Consider the following 20,894-nt stretch of genomic DNA (forward strand, 5'->3'; position numbering starts at 1 on the left):
TCAGCCTTTTATCTTTTTAATGGCAGGCAAACGTACAACTATTTATGCATTTGTGCGTTTTATATTTGAAAAATTAATAAATAAATATATATATACTAAAAGAATATTCGTACAATACAGCAAGACACATCTCGATTTTAATGTTCTATTTTATTATTTATCACTGTTGGTGTTATGATACGATTTTATGTGTTTTTAATAAAGCAATAATGATTTTATTTTTGAATAAAATATAAATTTGAAGATATCATAAAATTTTGAAAAAAATATATCAATGTTAATATCAAAATCAATTATTTAAAAGTTTTTATTTTTTAGGTAATTTCTTTAATTTATTTATTTTTATTTTAATTTAATTTAAGTTTAATAACGAAATGATTTATTTTTAATTTAATAATATAACATTTTATAAATATAATAATTAAGTATTTTGTCAGAACTCAATGATTATCCTAATTATATTTTAGATTTTTAATATTTAAAATGAGACGTTTATCCTGTATTTGATTATGTTCATCTGCAGTTAGTTATACGAATTCAGATATAAAGCTTTAATAAGTTGTACTTACGCACAATCTACTTGCAATCTTGAGTTTTAAGTAATATGCATTAATAAACAGTACTTTACGCATAAAAAATGGTTTTTATGAGTTTTTGTCAAATGCTTTATAATATAGTATAGATATATAAATTGAAAAGCATGAAAACATTTAGGTAGCATTTGGTACACAGTTGGACAGCACTGGACATGATAGAACTGGACAGACTAGACAGGACAATAGTTATAATTAATATAAATAAAGTAAATAATTAAAAATTTTAATTTATAAATATGTGTACATAATTTTCATATAAATGAATACATACATATATAATTGTGTCAAATTTGAATGAAAATTTTGATATAATTGATGGTAGTAGTGGTGGTGGAGGTGGTTTTGGTTATGGTGGAGGTGGTTGTGGCCGACGGTAGTAGTGGCAATGGGCGGTAGTGTTCGGTGCTCGACTGTGGTTATTGAGGTAGAGGCAGTGGTTGTTGTTGGACAACTGTGGTTATATAGATGACATGAAGATGGTGGATTATGGTGATGGTGGCAGTTGAGAACGATGGAGGAGGTAGTTGTGACTGGTGTAATGAAAGATAGTGGTGGTAGTGGAAGTGAGGTGGCAATGAATGGTGGTGGCTAATGATGGTTATGGAGGTCGTGGAGGAGGTTGTTGCAGTAGAGGAGGAGTTGGAGGTGGCCAACGATGGTGGTGGTGGTGGTAGTTGGTGGCCAATGGTGGTTGTAGAGATGGCAACTGACAGTGGTGGTCGATGACGACGATGGTTGTGAAGGTCATGAAGGAGGTTGTTGCGGTATAGGAGGATCTGGAGGTGGCCAACGCGGTAGTAGTGTTGGTGGTCGATGGCCGATGGTGGTTGTAACGGTGGCAATGGATGGTGGTGAAGGAGGTTTTTATAGTAGAAGAGGAGTTAGAGGTGGCGAATGGCGATAGTGGTGGTAGCAATGGACGGTAGTGGTCAGTGGTTGTGGAGGCGGTGAAAGATGTTGTAGTGGAAGAGGAGATGGAGGTGGAGGTGGCCGCCGGTAACTATCGGTGGAGGCAGTGGCCGAAACTAGCGACGATAACCATTAAAACAAATATCATATTAAGGTTATATATCAAAATAGTGTAGATTAGTAATATTTTAGTTTCTATCTTATTCTTGTCCCATTTTGTTCCACATATTTTGGTGAAACAAGAAAAAATCTTTTTTGTCTCATGTTGTCCCACATTGTCTCAATTCTTGTCCCTATCCTATGTCGGGGCAAACGTGGGACAGTGAGTTATTGTTTTGTCTCATGTTGCACCAAACGTGGGACAGTGAGTTCTTATTCTGTCTCATGTACAAAACGCAGTCTTACGGAGTTAATTTGGAAACTTATAATTTTATAAAAAATTTCTTTTAATATTTGAATTTGCTATTTTTTATTTTTGTGATCTAAAATAATTAAATATAATAAAAAAATTAAAGATAAAATATAAGGCAGTGTTTGGTACGTAAACAGTATTAACAGAACAAAGTTGGATAATACAAGTCGGTTATCTGGTGTTTGATACGATTAATGTTGGACGGAATAGAATTAAACAAGTTGCCCTTGAAAAAATTGTCTAATAATTTTATATACAATATAACAGTTATAAATGATACAACTCAAGTAAATAAGTTAAATAATTTAAATTTTTAATCATTTTATACAATTTTTATATACATAAATATATATATATATATATATATATATATATATATATGTGTGTGTGTGTGTTTTTCAAAAAGAAAATACATGCGTATATAATATAACCAAATCTAAATGAATACTATGGTATAATCGATGATAGTTAGGAAAAACTCAGCTTATGCAAAAGAACCCTATACTTTATTTGGTTTTAGATATCGACAATGGAGGTTGTTGCAGCAACAATGGTGGTTACAATGGTGGAAGTGTAGTGGTGATTGTGGCAGAGACATAAGTGGTTTTGGTGGAGGAGTAGGCGACGGTGGGCGGTAAACAATGGTGATTGTGGAGGACGTGAAAATGGTGGAAGAGTTGGTTGTGACCGATGTAGCGGTGGTTATGGTTGAGGTAGAGTTGATTATTATCTTTATAAAAAATATATTATTAAACCCAAAAAAATGAATTAAAGAAATACACAAAAAAAAACCGAAATAGTTAGTTTCGTACTAATATTAATATTTTTTTTCAATTTTTCATGATACTTCATATTTATATTGTATTCAAAAATAAAAACATTATTGCTTTCTTAAAACCATATTATAACATCACTTAAAATCTCCGTCCTATAGAGTCTTTTGGAGAAGCTCTTACCCGATCCATCCATTTTGTCTCCTTTAATTTTGAGCAACAAATCATATATTTTATTAGGTGTGTCAATTTTGTGCCGTGACAAATCAACCAATTATTATATGAACCGTACAATTTAACTGGTATCAACTGACCTAATTGGTTGGTAGTATCATATCAACTATCTAAACTTGATTGGTATGTGGTATTAGAAGTCGTATACCATGGTAATATTGTACCGTACCGACTTATTTTTTAATTATTCATTAATTAAAGTTTAGAATGATACAACATATTTTGAATTTAAAATTTAGATGTTCTTATTTTAATTTTTGTTAAATTATGATATGCATGATTAGATAGATCATAGATAGAATTTGACTCACATTCGTCAAACTCTAACAATCTTGGTAACTCATCCATACCTCAACGGTCTGTTGTCGCTTCTCAATGGCCTTTTGTATTACATTATTAACGACTGGTTTGCATTATATGAAAATTATTTAAATGCATGTATATGTAGTGACAAGTGGTACAACAAAATAACAAAATATCAACATGTTATGTGGATATTCAATGGTTTTAGTGCAGCTAAATCTAGTTGGTAAAGATGTCAATATAAATACATTTGTAAATTCATCTTTTAGTTGGTACAAAACCGTACCAACATGTACCAACTGAAAAAAGTTGGTACTAATGGAGTGATAGAGCTAATCTGCTTGCTTGTGCCCTAAGATAATCCACCCGATCTTTCCCCAACAGGAGGGCGAGGGGAGGTGAGCGGAGTGAGAGAGGCCCTCGTAATACGGTCTGTGTTAAGCAAGGAAGTCAGGGTTAGTGGTAAGGTTGGAGGCAAGGGTCCAAAGGCCGGGAACAAGCCTCGGGCATTTGACAAACTCACACCATCCATTTCAAATGGAAAGCACCTTGAAGGGAGTTTCCAGCGTGAATGATCCAATCCAGCTACTAATTCGGTGGTACCCAGTATAGTTGGTTGGTACATGGTATAAGATTTTACGTACCAACTATGATTAGTTAGTACACAATATTTGAAAAAAAAAATATGGTACCGTACCATATTCACCTCTATATTTTACAATATAAAGGGCAGACCTATTTAGAACAAGGGGGTCATGAAGGTGTTGTTGATCCTAAACAAATGATCCATTCAATTGATTCTATTGATCCTAAGAATGGTTTTTTGAAACAAAACTGAACAAATAGATCCATGTTTAAAGTTTGAACCATATCGATATATCTGAATAATGATCAGTCTCAGCTCTTAAGGTTCATAATGAATCAACAAGTCATCTCTTTTGTTTGTTTTTTCCAATCCAACTTTTCTGGCAATTAACAACTGAAAATTATAGCCTACATAACACGTTTAACAAGAAAAAAAATGGTTATCGGGTCAAACTAATTACTCTACTTTGATATTAGCAACCAAGTCCCTCCCTTCCTTGTCCATGAATGATGAACCCAACCATCAATGCTCACTCCCAAAATTAGAGAAAAAGAACCTGTTTCAATGTTTATCATTCCTGTCTCAGAAAAAGAAACAAATCCATGTACATTTGTGATTCCCTGTTAATACCCATGTTTAAATGGAATAGGTATATATACGAGATATATATCAGTTTTGGCTCTCTCTCGAAATCTGAACACTTTTAATATTCTCTAGTAATTAGCTTTCGTTTTTGTGCCTAAATTCGAAAGTATTCGTAAGAATTATCTTAGATTATATTTCATGATACCTAGGCATAGGGTCGAAATATCAATTTGGAAAGTGACTTGATACGATCCTTAAGCAATCCATATTCCGATTACCATATACCATGTTTTCTATAGTCCTAAGTTTCATCAAGCATCTCATCTGCCTAGGTTTAGATTGCATGCGTACACAATAATTGTGGCCACTAAGTTTATTAGAGTTGATTTCTTGCAGTCACAATTTTTTGGGACTAGTCTAGGCATAGCATGTAACACCCTTCCAAAAAAAGATATGTATCAGGGACATTGGCGAGAGGCTCAATATAGTATATGTATCAGGGACATTGGCGAGAGGCTCAGTGCCTGTATCAGCAACACCGGCGAGAGACTCAGTGTCTGTATCAGCGACGCCTGCGAGAGGCGGGTCGCCGATTACCACTATAGTAGATGTAGTAGGCTGGTATGGTTAGCCACTCACAATCATAAAGAGATAATGCATATGTCATTATCAGCCGGAGCTAGAGGTGGCCAAAATTCGGTCCCGGGTCGGGCCTAATCGCGACAAAAACCGGCGGTAACCGGTCCCGACATAACCGGTCCCGGTCCCGTGATTTTCCTTGTAACCGGTCAAGGTTATTAGTAACCGGTTGTCCCAACCGGTCCCGACCGGGCCTATTAAAAAAAATGATTTTTTTTTAAATTTTTGGTTATTAATAAATTTTTAATATGTTATTAATATGTTTGTAATATGATATTTTGAATATGTTTTATTATAAATACATTTTACTATAAATACGTTTTGTTATATATATATATATATATATATATATATATATATATATATATATATATATATATATATATATATATATACGTTTATAAATACGTTTTGTTGTAAATATGTTTAAAAATACACAATAAAAATACGGTTTATTATATATATACGTTTCGTTGACTTTCGTTGACCGGGCCGGGCCTATAACCGGTCCCGGTCCCAAAAAACGTCAAAAACCCTAACCGGATCATAACCGGCGGTCCCTCAACCGGTCCCTACCGGTCCCTCAACCGGTCCCTACCGGTCCCGGTCCCTCTCCGGTCCCGGTCCTCCGTCGGTTACGGGCCAGGCCGGGCCCATTTGGCCATCTCTAGCCGGAGCTGAGAAATCATCCATCCATGCAATATCATCAAGATCATCGATCTCGGGTGATAGGCCGTGAGCATGTGGATGAGACGAAGGACCTCGAAAAAGGGAGGTATCCGAGTCATCACCAAGGTCGTGTAGAGACGCCAAGGTGGAGTGATGTAGGATCCCCGTATGTACAACAGTGTCCTGTTGAGAGGGAACTGAGGATCTAGGGAGTGTATAACAGATGTTCTGGGCTTAGTAATACCAACTTCAACAACCTTGGACTGTTGAGAGTCTTTGGTTGGAGATGTGTTTTTAGCTTCTTGGTCTTCTTAGAAAAAGAGCCAAGAGTGGATAATTTAGAGTGACTCTGCTTTGAGTTAGAGGGTTGAGAGACGAGGTGAGACTCTGAAGGCGCTTTCAAAGTCATAGCCTCATAAGCAGATGCAGAGGATGAGGGGACAAAGCTATCTTGCCAGCCGTATCCGGACAGAGGAGGCGGCCTCTTTTGAGGCATTAGCTGAAGAAGAAGAAGCAGAAGAAGAAGGGGGAGGGGCCACTGACATAGAGGAGTGTTGGGTGACCGAAGCAACACGAGGATGGTCCCCAGCTACTGTGGTCACAGAGCACTTTTTCCATACAAGATGAGAGGATGTGGCAAAAGAAATCATACCTAATGGAAGAGGAAGATCAGTAGATAAGGATGCATTCTTCAAAGTCTGAAAGTCAACTTGAGAAACTTTAAGATCATAGAAATTATCAGTATCCGCTAGCATACGTGACCCAAGTTTGTCAGCAATCAACATGGATAAGAATTTGATGAATGGCACAGTAGAGCATTTGGCGCTACCCATCTTCTTTACTAACTCCTCAAAAAATAACCAACAAAGTCAATCTTTCGCTGGAAAATAAGTGCATGAGCCAAACATTGAATAATATGAGAGAAGAAAAAGTTCCAAACACCACCCATATGTTTTATATAAAGAATATTGTATTTTTTTTACAACGGGGTCTTGCACATACCCATAATGGAAGCAACAACATGAAGGTTATCAATAGACACAAGTTCATCATAAGAGGAGTAAGCAGAAAGATCCAACACTCTTCTTAGATCATCAACAGTAAATGTCACATCATTATCAAATAAAACAGATGCATGCACAGCTTTGGTAGTGGCATTATATATACAAGTGGCCCAAAAAACACATAGAAGATATTTGCTCATCTTGGGAGTATAGGTAAAAGTTTTGAAGAGAGGGCACTTACGTAAAAATCCGGTGATGATGTAGAAATATGGATATTTGTCAGTGTGATCCAACAATGCCACAAAGTTGCAAGAAGAAAATGTAACACTATCAGTAGTGAGTGGAACGAATTTCACAATCTTGGGAGCTTTGGAATGATTTGCACCTTTGCCCGCCCGTCCCCGCACCGCCCACTCGTCCTCGCGCCGACCGTGTCCGGCCCCTGCCTTGCCTTGGCTGTGGGTGTCGTCCACGCCGCGCGTACCGCTGCCCGAGCCGCCCACCAAACCTCCCTCATTTCTTGTATTTTTTTTCTTCTTTTCAAAAATTTTATTCAACTTTTTTCCCCATTTCACTTACCGAAAACCCCCCCTCTCCCCTACCTGAGTCACACCCCAAATCACCTATAAAAAAATTGTTCCCTATTCCACAACACCCACACCCATATCTTTGCCTTGTCACCCCTTTTTCAGTTTACTTTTTAGGTTCCCTAGGTGAAACCCTTTCACCCACTATACATTTTGCCCCTCTCTTCTCCCTTTTACACATCTTCAACCTTTTCTCTCCTATACCTTACTGTGTGCTTCCAAGATCATCAACCATGGCTTCCAAAGGTGCAACTCACTCCAAAGCTCCCAAGATTGTGAAATTTGTTCCACTCACTGCTGATAGTGTTAAATTTTCTCCTTGCAACCTTATGGCATTGTTGGATCACACTGACAAGTGTCCGGATTTCTACATCATCACTAAATTTTTACGTAAGTGCCATCTCTTCAAAGCTTTTACCTATTCTCCCAAGATGAGCAAATCTTTTCTACGTGCTTTTTGGGCGACTTGTGTATATAATGCCACTACCAAAGCTGTGCATGCATCTGTTTTATCTGATAATGATGTGACATTTAATGTTGATGATCTAAGAAGAGTGTTAGATCTTTCTGTTTACTCCTCTTATGATGAGCTTGTGTCTATTGATAACCTTTATGTTGTTGCTTCCATTATGGGTATGTGCAAGATCTCGTTGTAAAAAAAAAGACAGTATTCTTTATATAAAACATATGGGTGGTGTTTGAAACTTTTTCTTCTCTCATATTATTCAATGTTTGAGTTCCAAAACTGGAGGAATGGATCATTCCCCTACTTTAGACACCCAGCTGGCTCATGCACTTATTTTCCAGCGAAAGATTGACTTTGCTGGTTATTTTCTTGGGGAGTTGGTAAAGAAGACGGGTAGTGCCAAATATTCTACTGTGCCATTTATCAGATTCTTATCCATGCTGATTGCTGACAAACTTGGGTCACGTATGCTGGCGGATACTGATAATTTCTATGACCTTAAAGTTTCTCAAGTTGGCTTTCAGACTTTGAAAAAGGCATCCTTATCTACTGATCTTCCTCTTCCATCAGGTATAATTTCTTTTGCCACATCTTTCCACCTTGTATGGAAAGAGTGCTCTGTAACCACAGTAGTTGGGGACCATCCTCGTGTTGCTTCGGTCACCCAACACTCCTCCATGTCAGTGGCCCCTCCCCCTTCTTCTTCTTCAGCTACTGCCTCAAAAGAGGCCGCCTCCTCTATCCGAAGACGGTTGGCAAATAGCTTTGTCCCCCATCCTCCGCATTTGCTTATGAGGCTATGACTTCGAAAGCGCTTTGGAGTCTCACCACGCCTCTCAACCTCTCACTCAAAGCGGAGTCATTCTAAATTATCCACTTTTGGCTCTTCCTCTAAGAAGACCAAGAGGCCAAAAAAGGCTAAAAACACATCTCCAACTAAGGACTTTCAACAGTCCAAGGTTGTTGAAGTTGGTCCTACTAAGCCCAGAACATCTGTTATACACCCCATAACTCCTCAGTGCCCTCTCAACAGGACATTGTTGTATATACGGGGATCCCACATCACTCCACCTTGGCGTCTCTACATGACCTTAGTGATGGCTTGGATACCTCCCCTTTCTAAGGTCATTCGTCTCATCCACATGCTCACGGCCTATTACCCGATATCGATGATCTTGATGATATTGCACGGATGGATGATTTCTCAGCTTCGGTTGATAATGACATCCTTTTTCTCCATTATCTCCTTATGGATGTGGGTGGTGAACCATATCAGCCTACTACATCTACTACAGTGGTAATCGACGACCAACCTCTCACAGGCGTCGATGATATAGACACTGAGCCTCATGCCGGTGTCGCTGATACAAACAATGAGCCTCTCGTCGGTGTCGTTGATACAGATATTGAATCCCACGCCGGTATCCCTGATACAAATGTTGAGTCTCACGCCGACATCGGTGATATTACCATCGGTGATATTACTATCGGTGACTATTAGGACGCCGATGGTGCTGAGAATGTTGTTGGTTCTTCTCCGGATAGGTCCACAAGCCCAATCAAAGCTTGTTCACCTACTCCAGCTGTTGTTTTTCTTTCAAGGCCCCCTCCTACACCGGGCTTTCAGATCTCTGCACCCCACCTCCTGACGTAATATATGTTCTACCTACTGAAATGGTAGACATGTTTCGAGGATTCTCGTCTCAATGTCAGCTGCTTTTTTTCTCAACAGGCCTTTATCAACAATGATTTATCTGGCAGATTGGACTTCTTTGCCTCCAGCATTACCTCTGTGATGCGCCAGCACAGTGCGGCCTTACAAGCTCATGGACTTGCTATTACAGCTCTTGGAAACACTGTTGATTATCTTACTACTCACATGGCTGCTATATCAGACTCCCAGTCTACTATCTCACAGGATATAGCAGATCTTCGTGCTCGCTCGAATAGTCAGGCTGACACTAATCAGGCCGTTCTTCAGTCTCTGGTTGATTTGCACTCAAAGATGGATGCACAGACGCAAATATCTAAGTTGTTCTTAGACAAGGAGCCTCAGGAAATCGCTATCCACTTGGGTACAAGTCAGTTCACAGAATCGGACAGGGTTATGTTAGCCGAAGTCAGTCGTCGTGTTGAGTCAGATTCTGGTCTTCTAGGCACTCTTCATCGCAGTGTGTCTCGTCTGCTACGGGGCCATAGGTGCTCCTCTTACTCCCCCTCTCATGCTACTACTTATGTGTCTTCCTCCATTGCCAATGTGGAGGGTCCCTCGGTTTTTTCCCGTGTGCCTTCCCCTGTTCCCACTGAGGGGGAGAAGAGAGTGGATCCTACTACTAGTGAAAACGGGGATGACTCAGTATCTACCTCTTCTTCCTCATCTGATGTTGACTCAGACTTTGATGCTCCTATTGGGGGGTTGTTTGATAATGAGAGAGTTGCAATACCTGTTGAGAGGGAGCAGCGGAAGCAGCCGAGCTCTTAAGCAAATGTTGAATAGACCGACTCTTCTAAATCTGCTTCTGGCTCTCAGTTTACCAAGAAGCAAGACTCTTTGATTCAGAAATTTTCAGAGGAAGGTAAGGCCCCTGATGTCTCACTTCTTGATCTTACCCTTCCTACAAATGACTATCATCCAGAAGGAACTATCTTGTTCATTCCTGAGCATGGAATATTCTTTTGGGACGCTAGTAGTTGTCTTCGATTTTATCGACTTTCTGAGATACCTATAGATGATTCTCAGCTACTTCGTGTGATACTCCGTATAATTAAAATTGGTGAAACCGGAAGAGTCTTTTATACGCTGATCTTGGATGAACTAAAGAAAAGAGATGCTCTTCAGTCGCTGATACAGATGTTATGGAAGTAGACGATGACTGCTAGCTTTTCTACATGACTTATTCTTCTTAAACTACTTTCTTCATTGTAAGTATTTAAATTCATCGTCTAGTTTAAATGCATTTTATATTTCAGTACTTACTTCAAAAAAAATTCATTTTTTATTTGTTTCTCTCTGATTTATTATTTGTTTTGTATATACGTTTACAGTTAAAAAATCAAAAAAAAAAAAAACCCAAAAAGAATATGTACATGGGTCACAAAATTTATAAGTTCTTCTTCTCAAAGAATTTTAGAGTTTGTGTATCTTGTATTTATTTCTTTCTAAGTGTTTGTGTCATCATCAAATAGGGGAAGATTGTTGCGTCACCTATTGATTTGGTGATGACCCACTGATATGTTCCTCTACTCTAGCAACACTTAGGTGGCGTTTGGTTCGCAAAATATTTTTGGATGGAATGGAATCTGTTAAAGAAATTTGATTTTGAAGGAATTGGAATGAAATGTTGTCAGGTTTGACCACATGTTTGGATGGCAGACATTGAAATGGAATCTGTTAAGGAATTGGAATCTGTCTGTTTGGTTCACAGAATGTAGCTTTAGAATTGGATTAAAATATTGGTAAATGACCAAAATGCCCTTTTTTGAAAATTTTAGTTTTTTTAAAACTAAAAATACTTTAAAAATTTATTATTTAATATGTAAAACAATATAAAATACACAACCCAAATGTAACCATAAGTCAAACGATGTTACTAAAATCGACGGTGGTTGGTGGTGGTTCAGATTAGTGGTGGTCCATAGTAGGGGTGAGCAGCGGAACCGGGTATCCGGCTATAGAATCGGAACCGCCTTGGAACCGCCGGTTCCAGAACCGGAACCTATATGAGTGGTTCCGATTCCTAAAATACGGAACCGATTGAGAATGGTTCCGGTTCCGATTCTCAATTTTTCGGAACCGTTACCCGCCGGGTACCCGGTATTTTTCAATAAAAAAATAATTATTATTTTTTAATACCAAATTTGTTTACATCTTAAAAGCACGTCGTCATCTTCAATCTTCATCTGAATTCTTCATATAAAATGATTCGTATTTTTTCAAATTGTGTGTTCACTTGGATTCATAGTATGTAATCGTTAAACTTTGAACATTTTCTAGTAGTCTATTATGGTTTGTAATCGTTAATCAATATTTGTAACCATTATTCTGTATAATTTGTATTCTTGCTTATTTATTTAGTGTTTTGGCAATGTTTTATTTTTTATTTCTAAATAACAAATTTTTAATATTTTAGGAAGCGGGTACCCGAAACCGGTTCCCRGCGGTTCCGGTTCCGGTTCCAAAAATTTAAGAACCGCTCTAACCGGTTCCGGTTCCTGTCAAAAAGGGCGGGTACCCGCCTATGCTCACCCCTAGTCCATAGTGGTTCAGATGGAGGTGGTCAGCGGTGGTTCAGATGGAGGTGGTCAGCGGTGGTTCAGATAGGCGGTGGCGGTGGCGGTGGTTGTTAAAATCGGTGGCGGTCGCCCGACGGTGATTCAGATCGATGATAGTCGTCGGTGGTTAGCAGTGATATAGATCGATGGTGGTCCGTTGTGGTTCAGGTGACGATGGTCGGATGTGGTTCAGATCGACGATGGATCAGATCGGTGATGGTCAATGGTGGTTTAGATTGGCGGTGCTTCAGATCGGTAGTAGTTGGCAATGGCTCAGATCGATGGTGGTCTGTGGTGGTTCAGATGGCGATGGTCGACAGTAGTTCAGATCGGTGGTAGTCCATGGTGGTTTAGATGGCGGTTATCGACGGTGGTTCAGATTGACGGTGAATCAAATCAATGGTGGCTCAGATCGACGGTGAATCAAATCAATGGTGGCTCAGATCGACGGTGTCGATGGTGGTTTAGATCGGTAGTGGTCAGCGGTGGTTTAGATCAGCAGGGTGGTTTAGATTGGTAATGGTTGGCGGTGGTTTAGATTGGTAATGGTCGGCGGTGGTTCAGATCGGTGATAGTCGGTGATGGCGGTCGACGGTGGTTCAGATCGGTGATAGTCGGCGGTGGTTCAGATCGGTGGTAGTCGGTGGTGGTTCAGATCGATGGTAGTCGGTGGCGGTGATTGGTGGTGGTGGTGGTTGGTGGTGGTTCACATCGGTGGTAGTCGTCGGTGGTGGTGGTCGAAGGTGGTTAAGATCGGTGGTAGTCGGTGGTGGCGGTCGGGGGTGGTTCAGATCGATAGTGGTCGGAGGTGGTCGACGATGTTCATATTGAGTTTTATGAGATTAGAGTATATTAGGTTAAGGGCATATTTTGTATAATGAAGATAGAGATTCCATTCCATCAAAATACCATGTAGTTGTTAAGGAATGTTAAATCCCTTTATTTGTGGAATTTGTATGATTTTGAAGATTCCTTTCGTGAAAAAGAATGAACCAGACACCACCTTAGTAGTTATTAGTTTCTTTGTATATTGGTATCTTGGTACTTACTTAAAGTCATTGGCAAAATCGAAGACTAGCCGATGTGAAGACAGGTCACCGATGCGGTACTGTGGATCAACTGTCTAATTTACATACCAAGACTCCAGAGTAGCTGAAATGAAGATTGAAAATATTTTGAAGCTACAAGCCGATTGAAGGAAGATCTTCATGGACTAATGATTGAAAATCTTCATAGACCCAAGATTGAAGATTTTCATGGACCCAAGATTGAAGATCTTCATGGACCAAAGATTGAAGAGATTCGTGGACCAAAGATTTGTGAGTAGTTGTTTGAAGCTACTAATCCATCCAAAAAAGATCTTCCTACAGACTGACCATATCTCTGCAAAAGTTTGGCTCTGCATGAACAGTTCTGTATGCACGCTGTGTACGATGAAAATGAGATATCGACAATGGTCAAATCAACCCCTTACTTCTTATCCTCATGTGACAAGTGTCCCCATGCATTTAATGTTGAAGGTAGTATAAAAGGCAATGTGCATCTCCCATGCACATAACTGACTTCCTTTGAAAGATTTCTAAGTGCATTATCAAGTCAATCGGCTCTCTTCTTCTACTCCCTCACTCTTCTATGTGTGAAGAAAAAACTTAGTGTTCTTCATTCCTTACAAGTACTCTCTGTGTTGTTCTTGTAACTTCTTCTCTTTGTAAGATTGTTTAGGTTAAGCTATCCTTTTCTTTCTTCTGCAACAATCTTTATTTTATCTCTATGTGTTAATTCTTAATATACATCAATAAGAATTAAAAAATTCAAAATGTCTGTGTAATTGTATTCAACCCCACTTCTAAAATTACTTTCTATTTATTGTCATCCCATTCGGGACCAACAGCTACTCCTAACTAGTTTTTCTATAAGTTAACTTATAAGCTAGCTTATCCAAACATGTATTTAAAAAATAAGTTAACTTATGTTTAGTAAACAATGCCAAAATTTGAAATCTAAGACCCGAACTTTGGGCAGTCTTGGATTTTAATCTGACTCGATTAAAGTTCAAGGATTGCATTTTAACCCAACCTCTCCCTTGCAAACCCTTATCTATGATTTTTTTTTTTTAATATAAAGTCTTCGTGCATCCAACCTTTAATGCCATTCTTTTTAAATGGGAAATACTTAAATGATTTTACTACAAACATTTCAATTTAGTTTGATTCAACATTTGAAACTACTAACCTAATCTAATCAAACCAATTAGATTGAATTTCTTAACCAATACTACCAAACCATGTTATCTAAAACCGAATCAAACCAAACGAGTCAAGTTGTTACTTAACCGTGCTAGCATTTTAATGAGCTCCATGTTTTTCCCAATTATGCCCTTTTATATTTTTCTGATTAATTTTTCAACATATCATTTTAGGTCATTTTACATTGTTATATCAGCTAGTTTTTACTAAACATGACTAGTTTATCAGTTAACAACTAGCTTATCGCCAACAGTTATTTGATATGTTATGGACTTGAACCGCGCACTAGGTTACTACAAGAAGACAGAGAGTGCTTATATTCAATTTGGAACTTTCATATAATATGGGGAAATATACATAACTTATCATTGTGTCTGTGTGTTTTCAGAATGATACAAAATGGAGTAAATGACCAAAATACCCTTGAGAAGTGAAGGAAAATACATACCAGGTGTTGAAACCTATGGGTATATCCAGGTGCAAAAAGGATTCCCAGTTATAAATGCAAAATTACATCCCAGAGGCATTACATTCTTCTAACAGCTTAAGAATGTTATGTTCAGGTGCACTGATCGATGGCAATATCATTCTGTTGGTTCTTCGTTGAGATTTGTTTCCAGGTGGCTCCGGTTCTGGTGGGGGGGCCGCTCCTTCGTCCACCGCGGACAAGTCAGCCCTCCTTTGCACGCCTGCAGATACCCGCTCTTTCCAAATGCGCCCATCCTTTCATGTCAAAAAAATGAGTGTTAGTGATGCAGAATCGACTGATGAATTCTTATATGTTGTGATGATAATAAGCAAATATTTAATTTTAACATAATCTCATTTCATAGGGCAGATGGAGTGTATATTACAAGATGGTGCTACCTATGTTGCATAGATGGTCTTTTTCTCAAAAGCTTTTGCAGACCAATGTGCTTATACATTATGATTGTAGTCGTCAATTCTTAATTTTATTGACAAATGCTATATGAATTTCATGGATTAAGAAAATTTGTATAACATTTTATATAACATGTAACCAAACCAACCACACTTGGTAAGTCCCGCTCGGAAGTAGGAGCTGGGGGTGGGATGAACGCAGACCGAACCTTTATCCCAAGACCCGATGCAATAGAGTGGTTGTTTCAATTAAGACTCCCCCACTTGTGAAAAAATACATCACATATGAAATATATAACACGAAATTAAGCAAATGGTGTATGATGCTAAATATACTTATTGCAACTTACAATGGAGAATTGGATTACTCTTCCTATTCCAAAATAAATGCAACAATTCCTTAATTGGTGAAATTACAGACTATAATTACATATTTACCCATTAGAAATCATCTCAAAATACTGATAGCATATATTGTGGTTCAAATGGTTCGCACTAGTGAAGGGTATTTCAGGTATTTGAATAACAATCAAAGAATTTCCTTGAACTATATGCATAATAAAACATTGCATTTATTTTGCAACGAAGGGGGAACCTTTTTTCAAATAGATATTAAACATGAAATATTGAATCTCAACAAAACGAAAAAAAAGTAATTTGAGTTGAAACTTACATTGAGAATCGAAGGTTCGGGCAATGGGCAATTAACCGGTTGATCATTGTCAAGAGGTTCAGTAGGGTGCTCAACAGGCTTAAACTCAATTGCTACCTCAATTCCATGATGAGTTGTAGTCGTGGCTCCAACAACTGTGGAGGATTCGGTAACTTCTGTATCCGGGGGTAACACTTCCCTCTCATCCTTAATGGCATTAAGTAGCCCAAAAAACAAGCATACATTTAAATAAACAACTTATATAAAAAGGAGCACACCAATAATCATGTTGCAAGAAAAACGAGAAGTATCATGACAATCATCAACATAAACCGCTTTAATCGTCTATGCTTACCATAAAACACTTTTATGGTATAAACGAAACTAACAAGCCCAGTATATCCCACCTAGAACTCTTGAAGTAGGGTCTAGAAGGTAAGATGTACACAAACATTTCTTCTGCAAAGTGCCGGAGAGGTTGTTTCCAAGAAGACCCCCAACTTGCGAAAAAAGATTTAGAAAGCATAGCTAAAAGCCATAGTTTTGCAACAACAAGAAAAATGATCAAAAACAATTCATTAATTTTTTTAAAGGCGGAATTAGCAAATATTGCGAAGAGCGTGAAAAGGTAGGTGCATTGCAAAAAATGCTTCAAATGAGACACGATGGTATGATGAAGCTACTTCATGGAGAACCAATAGTTGACTTAACTTCTAAATAAAAATAACTAGAGACATACAAAATCGAGAGTAATTTTGTGCAATAACCATCCGCATCCCCACTAAACTATAGCTAAACCAAACCAAACCAAACGAGCCCAATATATCCCACCCGGAGGTAAGGTCCGGGGGTGGGGGTGTACGCATAGCTGACTTCTACCCACAAAGAGTAGGATGGTTGCTTCCGTGAAGACCCCGGCTTATGAGAAATGTGCTAAAAAAATAGAAAGGAAGACGAAAGTTTTGTGCACCGCCTCCTTCTGAAAAGAGACTACTTTCATCACTTAGACCATTCTTAACATTAAAAGTTGAGTGAGTTAGTTTTCTAACTATTGTACTTGCAGTTCCATTCCAAATTAACCATGATACTTGCTAAAAACACAAAAAAATATTAAAAAAATACTAAACTATGCTGAAGTGAGTGATTCTAGACAAAGTTTGCACCATCTTTTGGCAGTTAGGTGCATTATGTGCCATTAGCTACGCAATTCTATTGCGGTGTCGCAAAATCCACAAGCCTAGATGGTCGATGTGTTTGGTACACTAAATGACAGAACAAAAACTTTATTATCCCATTTTTGGTGACATTAAACGGGGACATGACTAAGTGGGATAAAAATGCATTTCTTTTGTCCCATCAAAATAGGTGGAACAAGAATCAGTGAGAGGGACAAGATCAGTAGCTAAACCACCCATATCAAATTAAAACCCTAAAACCTTGCACGAATTTTGCAATGAAACCATGAAGAAGATTGCAATCGTTTCTAGTTCAGGATATCAGACCAAAATCACAATATCTCATTGTTCTTGGCAAATTCCAATAGCATGTTAGGCCATTGTTATTCTTGCAAATGCTTTGCTCCTTTTTATAAGATTCCTTTCTTTCATTTGAGAATGTCATTATAGAAATTTCCAAAAATCCAAACACTATATTAGTATTAGACTATTTATAGTATCATACCTGCAATTTTCATCAAGAACAAATGAACAAATATGGTAAATTCAAAATACCCAACCCTCAGAAATCAGACTGTTTGACAACCTAAATCTATAACCTACCAAATGAAAATCAATCGAATCTTCAAATTTAAATTCAATCACTCAAGTGAACAATCCGATACTACAATTTGAAATCAAGCAAACCAAAAAAACTTCCGTGGCAGAACAACAGAATCTAAGAAACTCAGATCAGGGAGCAAGTCAGCTAAGCAATCAATCGATTAATAAACCACAAGAAATGGAGAGATTAAACAGAGATAGATGTTTTTTTTTACTTACAATTGAAGTCTGGGATCGACGATGACCGTTTCTGCTTACAGAAAACCTTGAAAACAGACCCACCATGTTGCTCAGCTTCTTTAGGTTTAGTTTACAAAACAAAAAACTCGAAATCTGATCTGGGATTTTGTAATCTTGCCTCAGTCGAAAGGCCCAAAGTCGAAGGGGGGAAGATGGATGGATGGATAGAGAGAGAGAGCTCTCTTGAAAATGGTAGCTTGGCTTGGTGGTTTTTGTTTGATTCTCTTGTTACCGATTAAAAAAATAAATAACGCAATCTAGGACAAATTCATCTACTATATTTATAGTTACTTTTGTGGGTTCGATTCTCTCCTGTAAATATCACTTCTTTTTTAATAATTGTGTTGATAATTAAAGGGTTGTTTTGATTATACGTATTAAACAGTAACTAAAATAGTATTCGTGCAATACAGTGAGATACATCTTGATTTTAATATTTTATTTTATTTTTTATTTCAAATCGATGTTATAATATGGTCTTATATGATTTTGAGAAAATGATGGTGTTTTTAACTTTTGAATAAAATATAAGTTTGAAGATATCATAAAAATTTGACAAAAATATATTGATATTAGTATCACATTAACTATTTTAAATCCTCATTTTTTTGTAATTTTTTAATTCATTTTTTTTTTTAGGTACCGAGTTGTTTCTCTCTCGACGATGAAGCTTATCCCCCATCGTCACACTGGCCGACCTTGACCCCTCAATAACGAAGTAATTTATATTTGGTTTAATAATATAATTTTTTTATAAAGATAACAATTAATTATTTTGCTATAACTTGATAATTATCCTAATTATATTTTAGATTTTTTATATTTTAAAATGAGATATTTATTTTTTATTTAATTATATTTACTCGTAGTTAGTTACAATAATTCAAACATGTAGCTTTAATAAGTTATATTTATGCATAATTTACTTGTAATCTTGAATTTTAATAATATACATTAATATACAATACTTCATGTATAAAAAAAATTTAAGAATTTTTATCAAATACTTTATAATACAATATAGATATTTGTTTTCGTTTTCCAAAGATAGACATATTCTAGTGGGAGTGGGCCGTGGGGTTCTTGAAAGGGAATATATGCAAAGACTCCAAAATGGGCGGTTAAAAAGGACATTTCTCAACAAATCTAATACCCATCGCTTTTTTAAATATTGATAATATCATAATATTTTTTTTAAAATAGTACAAAATGTTAGGTTCACGTGAGACCAACTTATTTTTGTGTGACCAGAAAATAACACTTAAAATTTTACAACAAAATATTGTGAAAGTAAAAAAAACTTTGATCACAACAAAAACACTGTGAAAGCTACCTTTCACGGTGTTTCATTGCAAAAGTTTAGTGTTATTTATGTGGTCTCACGAAAACAGGTTGATGTTAATAATCCCAAGTCTATATACAAAAAACAATTTTGTGAACTTATTGACTTATTCCGGTGTGATACCGGTAACAAACATTTTTGAGTGTTTGGATAAACAGCTTATACCGATGTCAAGCCGGTAATAAGAAGTTTTTGAAGAAGTTAGATCATTCTAACTTATAATAAGTTGATAAAGACTTTTGTAAAAAATAATAAGTTGTTTCAAATAAGCAACCCCAAACACCCCCTAAAACCATTTACCTCATGTTATGAAAATCTCTTTAAAAATAAATTTTCCAAGTTATTATACATGTACAGGTTTTTAAAGCTCCGTTTGGACTCTATAAATCTGGCAAATAACCTACCAATTGTTTTAGTATAAGATAAACATTTGGACAATGCTAATACGACACGATACTGCATAAAATTGATAACCAACTAAATAGGCGAGTAAAAAGTAGACATATATGCATGCTCCTTATATGGGTTAGATGCGTTTGATACATGACTTTCTTGCTTGTCTTACCTACGTGTTTAATTTGTTATGTAGATTCGTCTTATTACTTACTTTTCATGTTTACATTGATTACGATGTTTGCTTGTACACCATTGAATTGTTGTTTTACGTGTTATATTTCTAAATTATCTGTTATCTTACGTATCTTATTGCTTTTTTGCATACACCTTGGTTTTGTACACTAATCGGTGGTCTTCACGGAAACAACCTCTTAATCCTAGTGGTTGAGGTAACGCATGAGCACATCCCACCCCTCAGATAACCTACTTTTCGAGTGGGATATGTTGGGTTTGTTTTCTTTTCTTTTTGGAAGTATAAATAAGAAAAATGCAACAAATAAACCTACACATCCTCCTCATGTTTGGTGAAGTTTAAACCCCTTATCTCCCAGGAGGCCAAAGGCCCTGATGCCGTTAGGCCAAAGACCCTTTTGGTTATGTTGGGTTTGTTTTGGTTTAGGTAAACGACGAAATTGTACCTTACACGACGTAACATCATCTTTTTCCTGTCGAGGCATTACGTCATTCTCAATATCAAACTCCCGACATTTGTGAATAATGCCTTTAAGTAAATAGAATCCAAACCCTTAGTTCGTCATATACTAAGCTAAGTTTTTAAATTAAGATAAATATAGATGTGCATACATTTATACCCGCTTTTAGCACATTTTAGGATCTTATTCCACTTTATTTTCATTCTCTCTGTCACAAGTTGATTCTTTTATTCTTATTTTGCATACATTTAAGTCTGGAAGCTTGGTTACGAAGTTTGGTCTTGATTTTGTGAAATTTGGAGAATTTTGCTAACTGCAAGCTTGCTGCAGCAACAATGACCAACCTTGTTGAAGAAATTAGTTGATTTTAAGCATTGGTTGGGAAGACTTAGGTGTCGTTTACGAAACGTTTACCCGGGTAAGCGCTTACCAAGTCACATTACTTTACCGGATGAATATGACAAGAACTACGAAGCTTACCTGGTAAGAGCGAATGCAAGAATCGAGAGTCTTACCCTGTAAGTGAGGGAGACGACTCTTACCATGGTTAGCGGTTACCAGGATAAATTGTTGCATACAATGCGTTTTGGTGAATAAAATCTTACTCGGTAAGTAAATGATAATGTTGAATTTTACCGATAAGTGCTTACCGAGTAAGTTTTTAGGTAAA

At 37.1% G+C, this 20,894-nt stretch overlaps 1 protein-coding gene across 1 annotated transcript; it reads right to left on the bottom strand.

The window, feature by feature from the left end:
* Positions 1-14,598: 14,598 nt before the first annotated feature.
* On the bottom strand, positions 14,599-18,087 carry LOC112521513. Its single transcript, XM_025130418.1, has 3 exons — positions 17,813-18,087; positions 15,837-16,022; positions 14,599-15,004 (listed from the first exon to the last, which is right to left on the bottom strand). Exons 1-3 carry the CDS (start codon positions 17,876-17,878, stop codon positions 14,792-14,794), a joined length of 465 nt encoding a protein of 154 aa, XP_024986186.1. The 5' UTR covers positions 17,879-18,087; the 3' UTR covers positions 14,599-14,791.
* Between the last annotated feature and the right edge of the window lie 2,807 nt (positions 18,088-20,894).

Source organism: Cynara cardunculus (genome assembly GCF_001531365.2).
Source record: "Cynara cardunculus var. scolymus isolate 2C chromosome LG 11, CcrdV1, whole genome shotgun sequence".
Taxonomy (NCBI): domain Eukaryota; kingdom Viridiplantae; phylum Streptophyta; class Magnoliopsida; order Asterales; family Asteraceae; genus Cynara; species Cynara cardunculus.